The sequence below is a fragment of the Ciona robusta genome, chromosome 3 (genome assembly GCF_009617815.1).
Source record: "Ciona robusta chromosome 3, ASM961781v2".
Lineage (NCBI taxonomy): Eukaryota > Metazoa > Chordata > Ascidiacea > Phlebobranchia > Cionidae > Ciona > Ciona robusta.
In genome coordinates, this window is record NC_143237.1 from 4,170,303 (window position 1) to 4,184,135 (window position 13,833).

Consider the following 13,833-nt stretch of genomic DNA (forward strand, 5'->3'; position numbering starts at 1 on the left):
TACCAAGATCTATACAAAATAAATTTATAACTTTATAGTTGGCACTTAGTTCTCGCTCGGAATCCATCTGTACATGTTCACACATTGTAGTACAAGAAAGCTATAGACACAGCATATTTTGAGATGGTTGGTAACGGCCGTTAACATGGTGAACACGCTACTAGAAAATTGTCTGCTGTGTACCATGCAAGCCATTCATGACATGCAAAAGGCGTTAATCTGCCACATTCGCATATCGAGTAATCCTGATTGTGCTTGCGTTCGAATTCAGTAATGCATGTTAATTGTGAAACACTGCGTTGACTCTTCAGTTCGCCATCACTGTTCGTGGTGAATTGGTACACAATACTTGATGCGGATATGAGAATCTGCAGTACAATATCGATTTGGCCAATATTCCTGTATAGTGTCATTTTAATCTATGATAAACTAAACAAGATATAATGAGCAAGCACTGCATTCAAATATTTTTATAAGTTTCAAAACAGTTTAGGATCCACCACTTAATCCATTAGGTTAAATTTTACAATGCATTAAAATCACTCCAAAAAATCTTTACAGGGTTACCATAGCTCTGAAGTTTTAAGAACATAAGGACAGAAAATAAAATAAGATTTCCGATAATAAGTAATTTGTTCTAACACAACGATATCTACATGCACTGGCGCCGACTCCCAGAGATGCGGAAGTCATGAATTTGGAAACACGTTAGATACCGAGGTGATAACGCTTAAGCTGTCCAGCGGTCACATACCAATCACTAAATCGGAGCAGTATAACGTTATGTTTAAGCACTTACAAAGTATTCATTGGGGGGCAACGGAGGGACAGAGGAACGGAGGGAAACTGAGTACTAAAAGGAGGGAAGGAGGGAAAATACCGTTACTAAAAGGAGGGAAGGAAGTAAAATGGAAGGACGGAGGGAAACAATATTTCCTTTGCTGAAACCCCATGGGCAGAGGGACAGAGGGAAACTATTTTTTACTACCAGTTTTCCTACCGTCCCTCCACTTATTTTGGGGTTTAAGCAAAGGAATTATTGTTTCCTTCCGTCCTTCCATTTTGCTTCCTTCCCTCCTTTTAGTAACGGAATTTTCCCGACTTCCCTCCTTTAGTAGAGTGGTTAACAATACCCCGATACTGATAAGCGATGCCTATGGCGCTTAGTTTAATTATGACGTTACGTTAGGCACCTTCAAAATTTTTCCAAACTTGGCGCCTAATGAAAAAAAATGTTCCCCTAAAAAGAAGTAAAACTATAATTGCGCATAAGCAAAACATACAGACAAATCTTAAAAGTATAGAGTGTATGGTAACCTTGGATACAATTAAATCAATAGCATTGCTGTGGATATTTAACCATAGGAAACATTAGGTTTAACCGAAAAAAAATATTATAGAAACAGTTAGACTTACCACTTTTAGCAACTTTTTTGCAACTTAATAAGTGGTCTGCAAGTGTAGCTATTCTTCCAACAACCCACTCACATAAATGGCAATGATAATGACTACGTTAACTCTCCTTTGCACTTTTCCTTGTGATGCAATGTTTTCGACATGGTAATGTATTATGTAATGACTGTAATAAGATTAAGTTTACTTATACTTTAAAAACGCTCGTATATTTTACAAAAAATGCTCTTACCTTATTTTCCATGAAGCATACGCTTAATTCTATGTAAATAATGTGATTTAAAATGTTTGATTAACAGTTCACTTCAGATGTACAAAATGTTTTGTTAAATTGTTGACAATAAAGCTTCCAAGTTATTTAAACTTGAAACAATATCATCAAAATTCGAGCTATATATGATCGTATGCATGATGATTTTTATAAATATCTATAATATATTAAGTATACTAGATCAATTTCCTAGGCTATAATTTTATAAATTTGTTTCGTTCAGATCTGAGAAGGTAGATAACAAAATGGCGACGCGAAAACAAGCGGGAAAATTAGAGTAGATGTACGGTAGATACAGTAAAGAAGCGGAAATTAAAGGGGAGTCAACAAAAAAGAGGCATGACCGGGTCGAAAAAGTGGCATTACCGGTTAAAAAATGGCATGACCTGGGGTAAAAAATGGCATGACCGGAAAAAAAAGTGGCAGGACCGGGAAAAGAAAGTGGCATGACCGCGAAAAAAAAGTGGCAGGACCGGGGAAAAAAAGTGGCAGGACCGGGGGAAAAAAGTGGCAGGACCGGGGAAAAAAAGTGGCAGGACCGGGGAAAAAAGTGGCAGGACCGAACGGTCACAAAAAAGTTTAGACCCTTATTGAAAATTTTAACACACGTTGATGTATAGCAACATGCAAAACATATTAAAAAATTGGGGTAATACCGCCACTAGTTTTTACTTTATTAATATTTTCGCAACCCCCCCTTTTGGCGTATTATTAGACCGATTCCACCGTCTGGTTTTTTTATTTTATTACGTGACGAAAGGGGAAAGTCCGGGTTTGGTGATTATCAACTAAAGAAACAATTTCAAAGTTACGTAATACCAAGAAAAAATATCTCTTTACCCGCCATCGTAAACTTGGAGAATATTGTGCAACGAAGGAACCAGTAATTGTACCAACTGTGGAGAAAGGTCAACAGTATCGTCTCACACAACGAGGATTAGCCCGTCGGTGTGTAAATGTAAATCATCCCATGACCAAGCAAGTCCACAGTGTTAAGTTGTTTCCTTTGCCATCGCGATGCTCCTGTAGCAGCACGGGAAGATGCTTTCACTTAATTGCAGTACAAATGTCTTTGCAGTTGCACACACACACTCCCGTAATTTTCCCGTAACTGGTGTAGGCTTGAAACAAGCACAAAACACATTCCCGTAACTGGTAAATACCTAAAACAAGCGTAAAACACATTCCCGTAATTTTCCCGTAACTGGTGTAGGCTTAAAACAAGCATAAAACATATTCCCGTAACTGTAATATGCTTAAAACACATTCCCGTAACCTTCCAGTAACTGGTAAATACCTAAAACAACCATAAAACACATTCCCGTAATTGGTGTAGGCTTAAAACAATCTTAAAACACATTCCCGTAAATTAGTATTACCCCTAATACAACAAAAACAGAACTTAGCAAGGTTGTACAGGAAACCGCTTATCAAGTTGTTGGAAGTTAAAATCAGATTTACAGCTTTCAGACGCAGGTGTCGCTCTTGTCAAAAAGTTAGTGGACACTTTTGTTGCTACTAAAAACAAAGACAGGATAGTGGGCCAGTTCCCACTGTTATGCATGGATGCCAAAAAATATTTTTTAGAAAATCTAACAAAATCAAAAGCAGCAGAAAATCTCTTGGTTATTATTAAAGATGTAATGAAAAAGAATGAGCCAGTGCCAGCACCATCCTATGGTCAAATTCAGGCGTTAGAAAATGATACACTGGAATATATAGGTGGTTATATTATCAGAAAAACAACATTAAAATTTCCAGACATGCCTGAAGTTATTGAGTGTCTTAGCCAACAATTACCACATGGATAGCTTATAAAATCCATGGAAAAATATTCTGGATGCCTGAAGTATCCATCTGATGAATTTCTTTTGTTTTTGCAGCATGTCTATTTAAAAATTACAAAACAAACAAAAAAATTGCCCACACAAATCAACTTTAATAGTGTTTTGGATGAAGTTCTGTTTGGAGTAAACTGCAGCAACTTTCAAACACTAATCCAGGAGATAACAGAGGTAGAACCAACTAGGATTCTAAAAATAGTTCATTATATTGTTAAATTATTTGTTAGGCTTCTGTCACATGCTTTTGCCAAAAAATTATTTGAAAAAATGTATGTGGGTTTTAACAAACAATCAAGGGGTCTTCGGGGTGAGCTAAGAAAAAAGTAATTATTTTTATCTGCTCACTTTTTAGTCAGATTTCCGAGTCTTTTTTGGCAGTGGCTCATCTGATACTGATGTCCAAGCATTTTTGTTGCCAAATGTGGTATTTCCCCCTTTAATGTGTTTAATTATTTGTGTTATGTGTTGAATTCCAAATGAAGCTTGAAAAATATCTGGATTTTGTGATCTTCTTCCAAGTTGTCGCTGTGTATATAAATATACATTTTAAATATAAGAAAAATTACTTTACCTGCATGTAATCTCTTGTACTAAAAATACTTGCCGGATTGCCAAAAAATGCGTCCAAATTGTCCTGCGTAAAAGTTTTCAAGCAAACATATTGAATGTCCTCCCTCAGGAGCAACTGGCGGCATAACTCAATGTAATTTGTTGTTGTGAATATAAGACCAATTAGGGTAGGTGTCGCAAGTAAACGTTTATCTTCCCCTACATGGTTCTGATGTACGTCATTCTTTAAAATATACAATAGGATAAATTGAGGCAGTTGCACAAATCACATCAAATTACCTTCCACATTAGCAATTGGTTAAAAAATGATTGTAAAAATTTAATTCTGCTGTCATTCATAGTTCGAATGTAAAATTTTGCACAACAGTTCATCACGTCAAACCACCTAAATGTAAATGTTAAGCTCTTTTTTAAGACTTGTTCTTTTCTATGTTTTCTAAAAAAAACAGAAACACACTCTGTAAACAAAAGTACAAACTTGGAGGTTCCAGTTGCACTTGGCATAGTTTCCAGACATTTACCAACTTTCCAGCTTAGAGTCTCTCATGCCAGACTAACTTTCATCTATGGAAGTTTTAAATAACTGATAATAGGTAAGGAAAAAACAGTTTAAGTAATATCAAGTTTTACAACTGTATGCATAATAACTTGTCTTGTATAATATACAGATTGTAAAAACAGTTTAAATTACTTTGCTGAAGGGATTTAATACAACATGTGCTCTGGATAATTTAGTTCTACTCAGTATAGAACTTCTTTTTTCCTGTTCATATAACTTCGTATTGTGTGACCATAAAATATCACCACCACCAGTTCCCATGTTCATAAAGCGTTGGCCACCTGGCTTTGATGAAAATAATGAATTGCGAGCTGTCTAAAAATAAAAATGTTTTTGGTCTAGGTCAGCGGTTCCCAACCTGTGGGTCGCGACCCCAAATGGGGTCGCCTGACAATTTGCCTGGGGTCACCTGAGGCCTTTTGAGAAGTTTAGAATTTCATTAGTTTAGAAATTTAGAAAGTTAACTCTTAACAATGGGCAGCTCACCACAGAGCGCATCGCGATTTTACTAGAGTACTAGACAAACCAGAACACCCTGGGCCTCATTACAGGATTTTCGTTTAATAATGGCAAATATGCTCGGAAAGTAAGATTTTAACGGCAGTTTAGCGGCCATGAAAAATTACAGGATTTACTCGTTTGATTTCAGGTAATTCATTACGTCACAAAGGCCTTTACCATGAAAATAAAAATTTAATTGCTGATTGCTGAAATGCATTTAAGCAAAAGTTGGACTTAAGGTCGCGATTTTATTGCATTCCTGGCATCAACCATAGGTAGCCTACGATAGCTAGCCTAGCCTACATAACTTTCAAAAGCCACCCAACTAATTTTATCTTTGGGGTCACCGCAACTTGGCAAATGTTATAAAAGGGTCACGGCACCAAAAAGGTTGGGAACCGCTGGTCTAGGTTTATATCATGAGGTGAACTAAAGCTGCTCAATTTACCTTCAGAAGATGTGACAGATCGGAACACAAAAACAATGATCGATCTTCAGCAAATGGATAAGGCGCTGTATACGGTTTATCTAAAGGTACAGTTTTCTGACCACTTAGCAATAAAAAACATTTTCTGTTTATAGAATTCCCATCAACCACCAGTGCATATATTTGTACTCCAATCTTCTCCAACTCAAACAACACTTGCCAAAACATTAATGCTAACTCGTTAGCTGGTGTTGAGCTGGTGGGAAACCAAGCAATTGGCAACGAAATCTCTCTTTTAATAGTTCTTACGTAAAACACTGAAAGAGAAAATTTCATTTACTATTAAAATTCACATATGTACCTAACATTCGTGGTTTACCAAGAATGTGTGTTGCCAATTTATTTGTGTCAGGTTCACCCCAATCAACCAATCCGACAAGTTTTCCTTCATGGATTACTAGACTTTCACGAACTGTTAAAAACATGGATGGCTTTCTAAGATTTTCATTAAAAAAAATATATAGAAAGTTATACTTTTTATCTCATCCATTGTTACATAGCCTGGCAAACATTTGTAATTTTGCTTTACTTTTTTCACTTGTCCAATTGCCTGATAATTTAAACCAGGTTCCGGTGCAATCTGATTTCTTCAAATTAAAATAGGATTATTGCAGGGCTCTTGTAAAAGTCAGTTATTACTAAGCATCATTGTACCTGTAACTTTTAATTGTGCTGGTTGACGGCAAAACTAAAACTTCGCTGGCTTTCAGATGCTCATACGCTGCTGGAGAACGGCAATACAATTCAATGCACCAACGCAAGACATCTGGGTGGTACCGCCTTGCATTTGGAAGAACATCAGCGTTTTTTTGCTTGCTCCTCCAAAAATAACTATTTCCATTTATTCTGAACAAGCAAATCAAGGTCTAACTAAGTGACTGATATTCAAGTTTTGACTATAAGTTAATACCTATGTACTTTTTGTTTTCTCTTGTGTTGCCTGGTAAATTTTCTTTGAGCATTCTTCACATTTGGCCTTTCCATCAATAGCTAAAATTGGCAGCAACTTTAGTTGCAAAATAAAGTTTATCATGTTGGCATATATTTTCCGATGATTTCACACTTGTCGGGCCAATAAATATTATTGGATATTATTTTTCCACTGTGCCACTGTAAAATTGGATGTGAATTTAAACCCTGAACTGCCTCAGTACAGCCAACACCCTCACACATTACAATTCCTTCTGCACTTTCTGCAAATAATGGCTGTTACAAATCATTTTTCAAGTGTCATGTATTCTGGTTACTTAAAATCCTGAACAATGTTGAGTGTTTGGGGTCGTCAATAATATTGCAATCCGGGCAAATCCATCCATACACAGAAATCACTTGCACTTTCATTGTATTATCTATTTCAAGTCTATTTTGAGATACAATTATTGGACTAATAAATCTAGTATGGACTAAACTATAAAAATTCTCTACCTGACTTTTGGAACCAAATGGTTGTCCTCTTTCATCTCACAAACAAACCTTTCCTTTGAACAATAAAATATCCATTTATCTGCATTAATGTTTACTCAATTTAATTATCCTTATTCACCCATTCGCTTTTATATTTTGGCTGATTTAATTTTTACCTTTCATTTCAATGCTAAGTCTTTTGGATGATTGTTTTAAGTTGCTCAATACTGCTGTGAATTATTTTTTGCTGAACTACTCTTCTAGCTGGTGACTTTCTTTTGTGTGTCACATTAATTTTTTTTGGTAACTCAAGACATGGCCTGGCTCCCATTTTTAAAATCGTTTTTTCCCAACTTCTACTATGTTTTCTTCTCTAAAATGGATCTCACAAATTCCCGCCCTTCAAAGCAATAAAAGCTTGATTACTAAACTGATGTATATCAGTTAAATATATTGTGTATTGTGAAATTGTCATTATTAATACGGCATATTGATACTGTACAGAGTACTACAAACTCTAGAAAACAATATATTTTGCAAAGAAGAAAACAACAGCAAATAGGGCAATTTAGAAAGATAAGGGTAATCCAGCAACATACGTTTCTTTGTGAAGCATTTTTTTTAATGACATCTCCTGCGTTGGCATCCTGCATTCCCAACAGAAAATTCGTGAGGTACTGTCGGTGTTCGCGTTCAATTTTAGTTTTTGCGAACTCCGGACGACGCACACCAAAAATTGTTTTACATTTAATACTTTTAGCCTTCGCTAATTTCATTGACCAGTTGCAACCTGGCACTGCGCAATGCGTAACTCCCATTTTTTACAAAATTTCGGATATTTTCTGCAGCAATATGGTTTCACACTTTAGTTAGTTGTTGATATGGTGTTCTTTGTTGTTACGGACGACCAATCCAGTGCTATTCATGCGTGACGAGACCAATGAGTCGGCCTTCCTGTTGTATAGTGTTCTTTGTTTATACCAAAGTCCATAGAAATCAATAAAAATTATGTGTCACAGAGACCTGGATCAACTGGCTGGTAGAGACTAGCTTCCACCACTGATGGTTGTCCGGATATTCCTCTTCACTGGAAACCTCCTATCCCCACACACACAATGGAATACTAATTGGACCAAAAGGAGAAACTTTTTTTTGCTTTATCACCAACATATACTCAGCACATTCGCTATAGCATTCCTTCATAAAATTATTTACCTGCACCAATTTGTACATGTATTTGTATATAAATATATTTTTATTTTAATATTATGTTACTATAATGTATTAATTATGTTATCTGTAAATGGGCCCCTGAAACAGTTTACTGTGTACCATTGATGGAATTTCTTTTTGGCTGTTTTGTTTTTCCATCATGACCCAATCTTTGGATCAAACTTCTTTAAAGCTAACTACTTATTGTATATGTCATGTCTATTTGCACACTTGTTTTGAATTAATAGATCTACAACTTGATGCGATTCCAATGTACATTGCATTGTGTATAACCGCCACACTTAAATTGGCTTATAACGAATCACCAACAAGTAAATCTAAATAACTAACTGGAAGACTGCCGGATTATGTCAACACCTTGCTAAACTATGTTAACAGTTAAAAGTTTCTAACGTAAATCGTCAGTAAAAGTTGGGTCAAACATCGCTTTTAAAAATGCAAAAGCCTAAAAGTATATAAATACAGACTCAGTAAAAGAATATCTGCCGTAGGTTAACTTTTTGTTTAGATTAAATTAGTTTTTTCTATCTAAACCTAACCCAAAAAACACATTACCAATATGCGATAATAAACAAGTGGTTCACATACGATTCAAAATGGCACACTTTAATGGCTTCAATTTTGAACACCAGATACGCAATCTAGTTATATATATGATGTCTATGGTGCAGCCAGAGCCATAGAAATACTGAGTAGTCCAACTCATTGTTATGTAAAAGACAAATTGAACGCCATCTTGTTTCCAAAATAACACAGTAGGCATAGAGAAAATGCATGTTTTTTCTGTAATTTGAAGCGAAACTTGAATTTAAAAATAAATTTAAAAGTTGGAAAGTCAAAAAACATGCATAATTTGTTTTCTGTATAAAAAAAAAGACAAAATCGAGATTTGGAAGCGGTGAAATTGTTGCATTTTAGTCATTTTATATGGGTAATTTTATATATTTTTCGCAAAGAATGTTTGGTAAGGTAAATAGAAGCTATTTTACGCCTTCACGCAAAAGGAAATTGCAAACAAAACCTAACAAGTTCGTTTAAATTCATTGCGAAAATCAAATCTTCCAATAAATTAAACAAGATAAAAGTTGTTTTCATTATTACAAAAAACTTATTAGCAACTGTAACAACTTCGCAATACAGCATGGTGTTTATACTTTAATTAAATGTTTTGGCAATAATGGTTTGGCTAAAATGTTTTTGATTGCCTATTTGTTATTAAAAATTTAAAATCGCCAGAGCCAATATATAAACCGTCACCTCTCAAAGAAAATCTCTGTAAAAACATTACATACATATTCAACATAAACGGTACATACATATTCAACATCATCAAAAAACTTCATATACATTACATACACTTTTACTGATATCTGATACTACTGTCATATGCATATTTATAGCGTAATATACTGTTTTATTCGTATTTCGGCAATAAAATACCATAGTTTTAGTTTCTGTATTATTAAAATGCTGGAAATGTCTTTGTAAATGCCTAAATTGTCAGTAAAGAAGACATTTTTGCATATATTTCGCAGTTTCACCCATTATCAGCTGTACAGCCGCTCGAACAAAAATGGCGTCCATGCACGCGTAAACAATAGACAAGTTAGTTGCTTAACTTGTGATTTCTATGACCTTTGGTCCAACCCATTGTTACATAAAGTCAAATTGAATGCCGTCTTGTTTCCAAAAACACGCAGTGGGTGAAGGGAAAATGTTTTTCGGTAGTTAAGGAAAACTTAAACTTAAAAATTAATTTAAAGGTTGGAAAGTCCAAAAAAATGCGTAATTTGTTTTCTGTATCGAAAAAAAGTTAAAAACGAGATTTAGAAGCGGAAAATTTGTGACATTTTAGTCATTTAATATGAGTAATTTTATATATTTTTCGCAAAGAATGTTTGATAAGGTAAACATAAGATATTTTACGCCTTCACACAAAAAGAAATCGCAAATAAAACTTAACAAGTTCCTTTAAATTCATTGCGAAAGTCACCGCTTTTGCTCGATTTTGGATATGTTGTGGTGTTGCCTTGTCAGTGAATCAGCAAATAGGTTGTCCAGAATTTTTTTGTTTAAGCAGAGGTCATTGAATGCTACATTTTCCATTTGATTGAAAATGTAATTTCGCTATGCAAACGATCAGTTAATTTGACTAAACTAAAAATTATGTCACTGTACACTATGCAATAATTTTCGTGATCCTTTTCCGTATATAATCATATAAATGTGCTTATATACAGACTCTGCCTTGTACTGTAATACTGCCTTGTCTAGCCAAACTGTCGCCTAATGCGTAAAAAGTGGTCACATGGTCTTGTTAGCGTACTATTATTGCAGTATACTATGGTTATAGAGTCGTTGAGATTTGTTGAAATGTTGATTTCTATATATTTATTCAAAATTCTATCTTCATTGTTACTGAAGAAAGATCGAAACAAATATAAAGACCACAAATCATGTCAAATTTTCAAAGCAGTTATTGATAGAAAAATACCAAAATTTGCCATTGCTGTCACTGCTGCAGTAAAATAATAAGAGTTGCGTACATAAGTTTAATTAAAGAGTAGGCTAACACAATTTCCTCTTTGTTTCTTTATTCAAAATAAAAGTGCTAGAGGAACTAATTAGAAGGGACAATTTTTCTGAACTAAAAATTACTTGACGAACAGAGCACAAGGTAGTTTTACTTGTAAACTCATTTTTTGGTTGATTTTGGTATTTAAATTGGGTAGACACAATCTCTAAACACCATGTGCATCTAAATACTGTAGTGAGTTTTATACAACATATTTACCAGTGTGAAAATGAAAACTGTCAAATTATTAAAAAATTGTTGTGATTAATTTCAAGCTTTTTTTTATTATTGAGTTGATACACTTAGTAAACCAGAAAGAAAGGTTAATTTGTTGGGTGAAGTAAATGACAAAGATAGCATACTTTGTTCTGTTGATTAATATAATGGTATAATAAGGTATTTTAAAAAATAGTTGAAGTACATTTAATCCTAGGATACTCCAGTTTGAATAAACAAAACATATCCCATTATTTTTGTTACGTCCGACCTTGTGTTGTTGAAGTAAAATCAGAAAATTGATCATGTTGCTCTCCAATGTGGTTTGCAAGAGCTACAGGTGTTAGCCATTCTTGTGGAAGACATCTCTGTAGAAAAGGAACGCATGTGCTCATGTAAGCTAATCTGTTAATCCACCTTGGGATGGACCGACCACAAAGTATCTAAAACATATAAAATACTGCTTTGTTTAACAAAAATACAAATGTTAAGGATCATTTTTTTAAATATTAAGTAATGATTAACAATTGTTACGACTTTTTGAGTTGAAATATGCATGATTTCACAGTAGCAAATGAACAAAGTAAACCCAATGAAATAATAAATAAACAAAGTAAAAATATTGATATTCTAAACTCATCCTATCAAAGGGCATTATAAAAAAAGCAAACCTGAGACAAGGCAGAGGTGAAATGGTTACAATTCTTATGCATAAGATGGTATGCACATCCCTTGTATTCTTTGCCAAGCTGTTCCACTATTTTTTCAACATCACTTTGAGTGAAATCAGTCATTCCAAGCACAATACTGTCTCTAATTAATAATAATTGAACTAATTACTTGCATAGAAATAAATATTGTTCACAATAGTCTAGGTATTTAAATTACATATATTTAATCTAAAAATGATTATGAAAACATGTAGTCTACAGTCTTCACTTTTTATTATACAAATAGCTTTTATTAACTAATTGGTTGTACTAAATTAAAAAAAACTATATCCATTTAACATTTTTGTTTGGGGTATCTATTTTTACTATTTGTTTCAGTTTTTCTATTTTTGTTATGTAGGAGTGTAGGGATGTGCCGAGCTCGAACTCAAAAGCATGTGTCCGAGCATCTTCTTTTTTGACGCTCTGTGCTTGGCTAAAAATTAGGCCTAGCGCCGAGCATTATATATTGTTGCATTCGAGAGTAAAAATATTAAACATGAAAACAGTGAAGCTAGTAAAATAAAATGAGACTAGTCAACATAGCTTTCAATTTAATTTTTTTTCGTTCGTTGTGAATTTGCTCTTTTGCAAGTCACGAATCGCAACACCAGAAATTTGCCCCTATTGCTGTTCTTTTTTTTTTTATAAAAACTTTTTGCCCCCTAATTACATGAGTGCCTAATCTTCCGTATCTGATTAAACTTTTATAAAAATAAAAAGTCAAAAACTTTTTATAAAGAAAAAAAGTACAGCTACTAAAAGTTAATGAGACTTGTCAACATAGCTTTTTGTTTAATTAATTTTTGTTCGTTGTGAATTTGCTCTCTCGCAAGCAACGAATCGCAACTTCAATGAATTTTCCCAGGGTCAAAATACACGAGCGCCTAAATTTCTATATGACAGTTCCCTTTTTAACAGGTTAGTTGCAACACTAGTATATACAGTAAAGCTTACTGACTCATAAGAAAAAGAGCAGAATATCTCTACACATATATACCATGACAATGATCTCTACACGGAAAAAAAGGAATATCTTCACACATAGAATGTCTTCTACGCATATATACTACACACTTGCTTACGTCACACAGGTGTTACACCACAGACACAGACAACATTATTTGTCAGGAATGCCACGTGCGTTCTGTTGCAGTCACGAAATCAACCTGTTGTGTTGACGAGTTAAGCATTGATATAAACTTACTGTTTTTGCACTCAATCACATGCGGTAATAAACATTCGCACACAAATCTCGCGCAATTTTTGGGTTCGGTCGAATATCAAAATTGTGCTGTTATTTGGCAAATCTATTTGGGTTCGTCTTGGCACATCCCTATTTTTCGCTTGTTCTATCAGAATTGCTAAAGGTTACTGAACCTTTTAGAAGCTGCCGTCTTTTGATCTAAATTTTGTGGGTTAGAGATTTGATGCAACAACTGACAAAAAAAAATTAATTCTAAGCAAAGGAATGCAGCAATAAATTCAACATGTGTGTGTTTGTCATTTAGCGTTTTCTGACTTGAGTACAAACATTGGCAGTTATCGATTTTTCTATGGTAATGTGCAACCATATTTTGGTATAGTAATTTGAACAGTATTTGACTGCATGTTTCGTAGCTTGGAATTACAGCACTTTAACACAATTTATCAAGTAGTTAATTACTTGAATCTGAATGTTTCTCCTAAATCAGAAGCATCTCTGGGAATTATTTCGAACACTCCGGTAAATGGAAACTGGTGGCCACCATATGCAAACTCTAGGTAATGACAAATTTTTGGTTACCTCAGTGCAATAATTTAGTTACATAATAAATGAAAAACCTTACCTCGATTATACACTTCTATACCAGTATGATAAACACCAATACCCAGGCCAGAAATATATTCATTGATCCAATACTGCACAGAAAAATAAATAACACAGTTTGACATGTCATTCTATTTCCAAGAGAAGTGGGTTGCTATATCATACTAGTTTTCTATTGTATCCCATTAATTTTAAGCTGTAAATTTTAAGTTGAAGAAAAATCTGACAATCTAAAGCCGA

General features: G+C 34.2%; 4 protein-coding genes and 1 long non-coding RNA gene across 9 annotated transcripts in view; 1 reads left to right on the forward strand and 4 right to left on the reverse strand.

Annotated features, from left to right (window-relative positions):
- LOC149738306 (uncharacterized) overlaps positions 1 to 2,718 on the reverse strand; it is a 37,994-nt gene extending 35,276 nt beyond the window's left edge. Inside the window, exon 1 of the mRNA XM_089874518.1 lies at positions 2,525 to 2,718. The gene's annotated coding sequence lies outside the window, so the exon portion shown is untranslated. The remainder of the gene's footprint in view (positions 1 to 2,524) is intronic.
- On the reverse strand, positions 2,415 to 4,703 carry LOC149738310 (uncharacterized). Of its 4 annotated transcripts, XM_089874526.1 has the most exons (5): positions 4,577 to 4,662; positions 4,378 to 4,483; positions 4,133 to 4,321; positions 3,874 to 4,053; positions 3,221 to 3,717 (listed from the first exon to the last, which is right to left on the reverse strand). In XM_089874526.1, the coding sequence occupies exons 1-4, from the start codon at positions 4,600 to 4,602 to the stop codon at positions 3,877 to 3,879; spliced, it is 498 nt and encodes a 165-aa protein (XP_089730652.1). In that variant the 5' UTR covers positions 4,603 to 4,662; the 3' UTR covers positions 3,221 to 3,717; positions 3,874 to 3,876. The 4 variants fall into 4 exon arrangements, with proteins under 4 accessions (XP_089730651.1, XP_089730652.1, XP_089730653.1 ...); XM_089874525.1 differs by lacking the exon at positions 3,221 to 3,717 and adding an exon at positions 2,415 to 2,847 and having other exon boundaries at positions 4,378 to 4,602; XM_089874527.1 differs by lacking the exon at positions 4,378 to 4,483 and having other exon boundaries at positions 4,577 to 4,703.
- On the forward strand, positions 3,566 to 7,502 carry LOC149738311 (uncharacterized). 2 transcript variants are annotated; one of them, XR_016384601.1, is made up of 4 exons: positions 3,566 to 3,699; positions 4,548 to 4,691; positions 5,613 to 5,692; positions 6,356 to 7,502. It is a non-coding gene; the product is annotated as an uncharacterized LOC149738311 (long non-coding RNA). The 2 variants fall into 2 exon arrangements; XR_016384602.1 differs by having other exon boundaries at positions 5,616 to 5,692.
- LOC149738312 (uncharacterized) lies at positions 4,539 to 6,092 on the reverse strand. The gene is made up of 4 exons (XM_089874528.1): positions 5,965 to 6,092; positions 5,607 to 5,902; positions 4,790 to 4,942; positions 4,539 to 4,662 (listed from the first exon to the last, which is right to left on the reverse strand). Exons 1-4 carry the CDS (start codon positions 6,068 to 6,070, stop codon positions 4,642 to 4,644), a joined length of 576 nt encoding a protein of 191 aa, XP_089730654.1. The 5' UTR covers positions 6,071 to 6,092; the 3' UTR covers positions 4,539 to 4,641.
- Positions 7,503 to 10,859: 3,357 nt separating the features above from the next.
- On the reverse strand, positions 10,860 to 13,733 carry LOC149738313 (deubiquitinase DESI2-like). Its single transcript, XM_089874529.1, has 4 exons — positions 13,613 to 13,733; positions 13,450 to 13,543; positions 11,745 to 11,886; positions 10,860 to 11,516 (listed from the first exon to the last, which is right to left on the reverse strand). Exons 1-4 carry the CDS (start codon positions 13,716 to 13,718, stop codon positions 11,334 to 11,336), a joined length of 525 nt encoding a protein of 174 aa, XP_089730655.1. The 5' UTR covers positions 13,719 to 13,733; the 3' UTR covers positions 10,860 to 11,333.
- Between the last annotated feature and the right edge of the window lie 100 nt (positions 13,734 to 13,833).

Bases quoted from the DNA above. Each gene is read 5' to 3' on its own strand.
- LOC149738310 (XM_089874525.1), bottom strand. From the start codon at position 4,602: ATGCCAAGTGCAACTGGAACCTCCAAGTTTGTACTTTTGTTTACAGAG. The intron at 4,322-4,377 runs GTAATTTGATGT...TATATTTTAAAG, and splicing joins ACCAATTGCTAATGTGGAAG to AATGACGTACATCAGAACCA. The intron at 4,054-4,132 runs GCAAGTATTTTT...TTATATACACAG, and splicing joins ACGCATTTTTTGGCAATCCG to CGACAACTTGGAAGAAGATC.
- LOC149738313 (XM_089874529.1), bottom strand. From the start codon at position 13,718: ATGTCAAACTGTGTTATTTATTTTTCTGTGCAGTATTGGATCAATGAA. The intron at 11,887-13,449 runs GTAATTAACTAC...ATTATTAATTAG, and splicing joins GGAGAAACATTCAGATTCAA to AGACAGTATTGTGCTTGGAA. The intron at 11,517-11,744 runs GTTTGCTTTTTT...TATATGTTTTAG, and splicing joins TCACCTCTGCCTTGTCTCAG to ATACTTTGTGGTCGGTCCAT.
- LOC149738312 (XM_089874528.1), bottom strand. From the start codon at position 6,070: ATGTTTTTAACAGTTCGTGAAAGTCTAGTAATCCATGAAGGAAAACTT. The intron at 4,943-5,606 runs GTAAATTGAGCA...TTTTCATCAAAG, and splicing joins ATCTGTCACATCTTCTGAAG to CCAGGTGGCCAACGCTTTAT. The intron at 4,663-4,789 runs GTAATTTAAACT...AAACTTCCATAG, and splicing joins TATTAAATCCCTTCAGCAAA to ATGAAAGTTAGTCTGGCATG.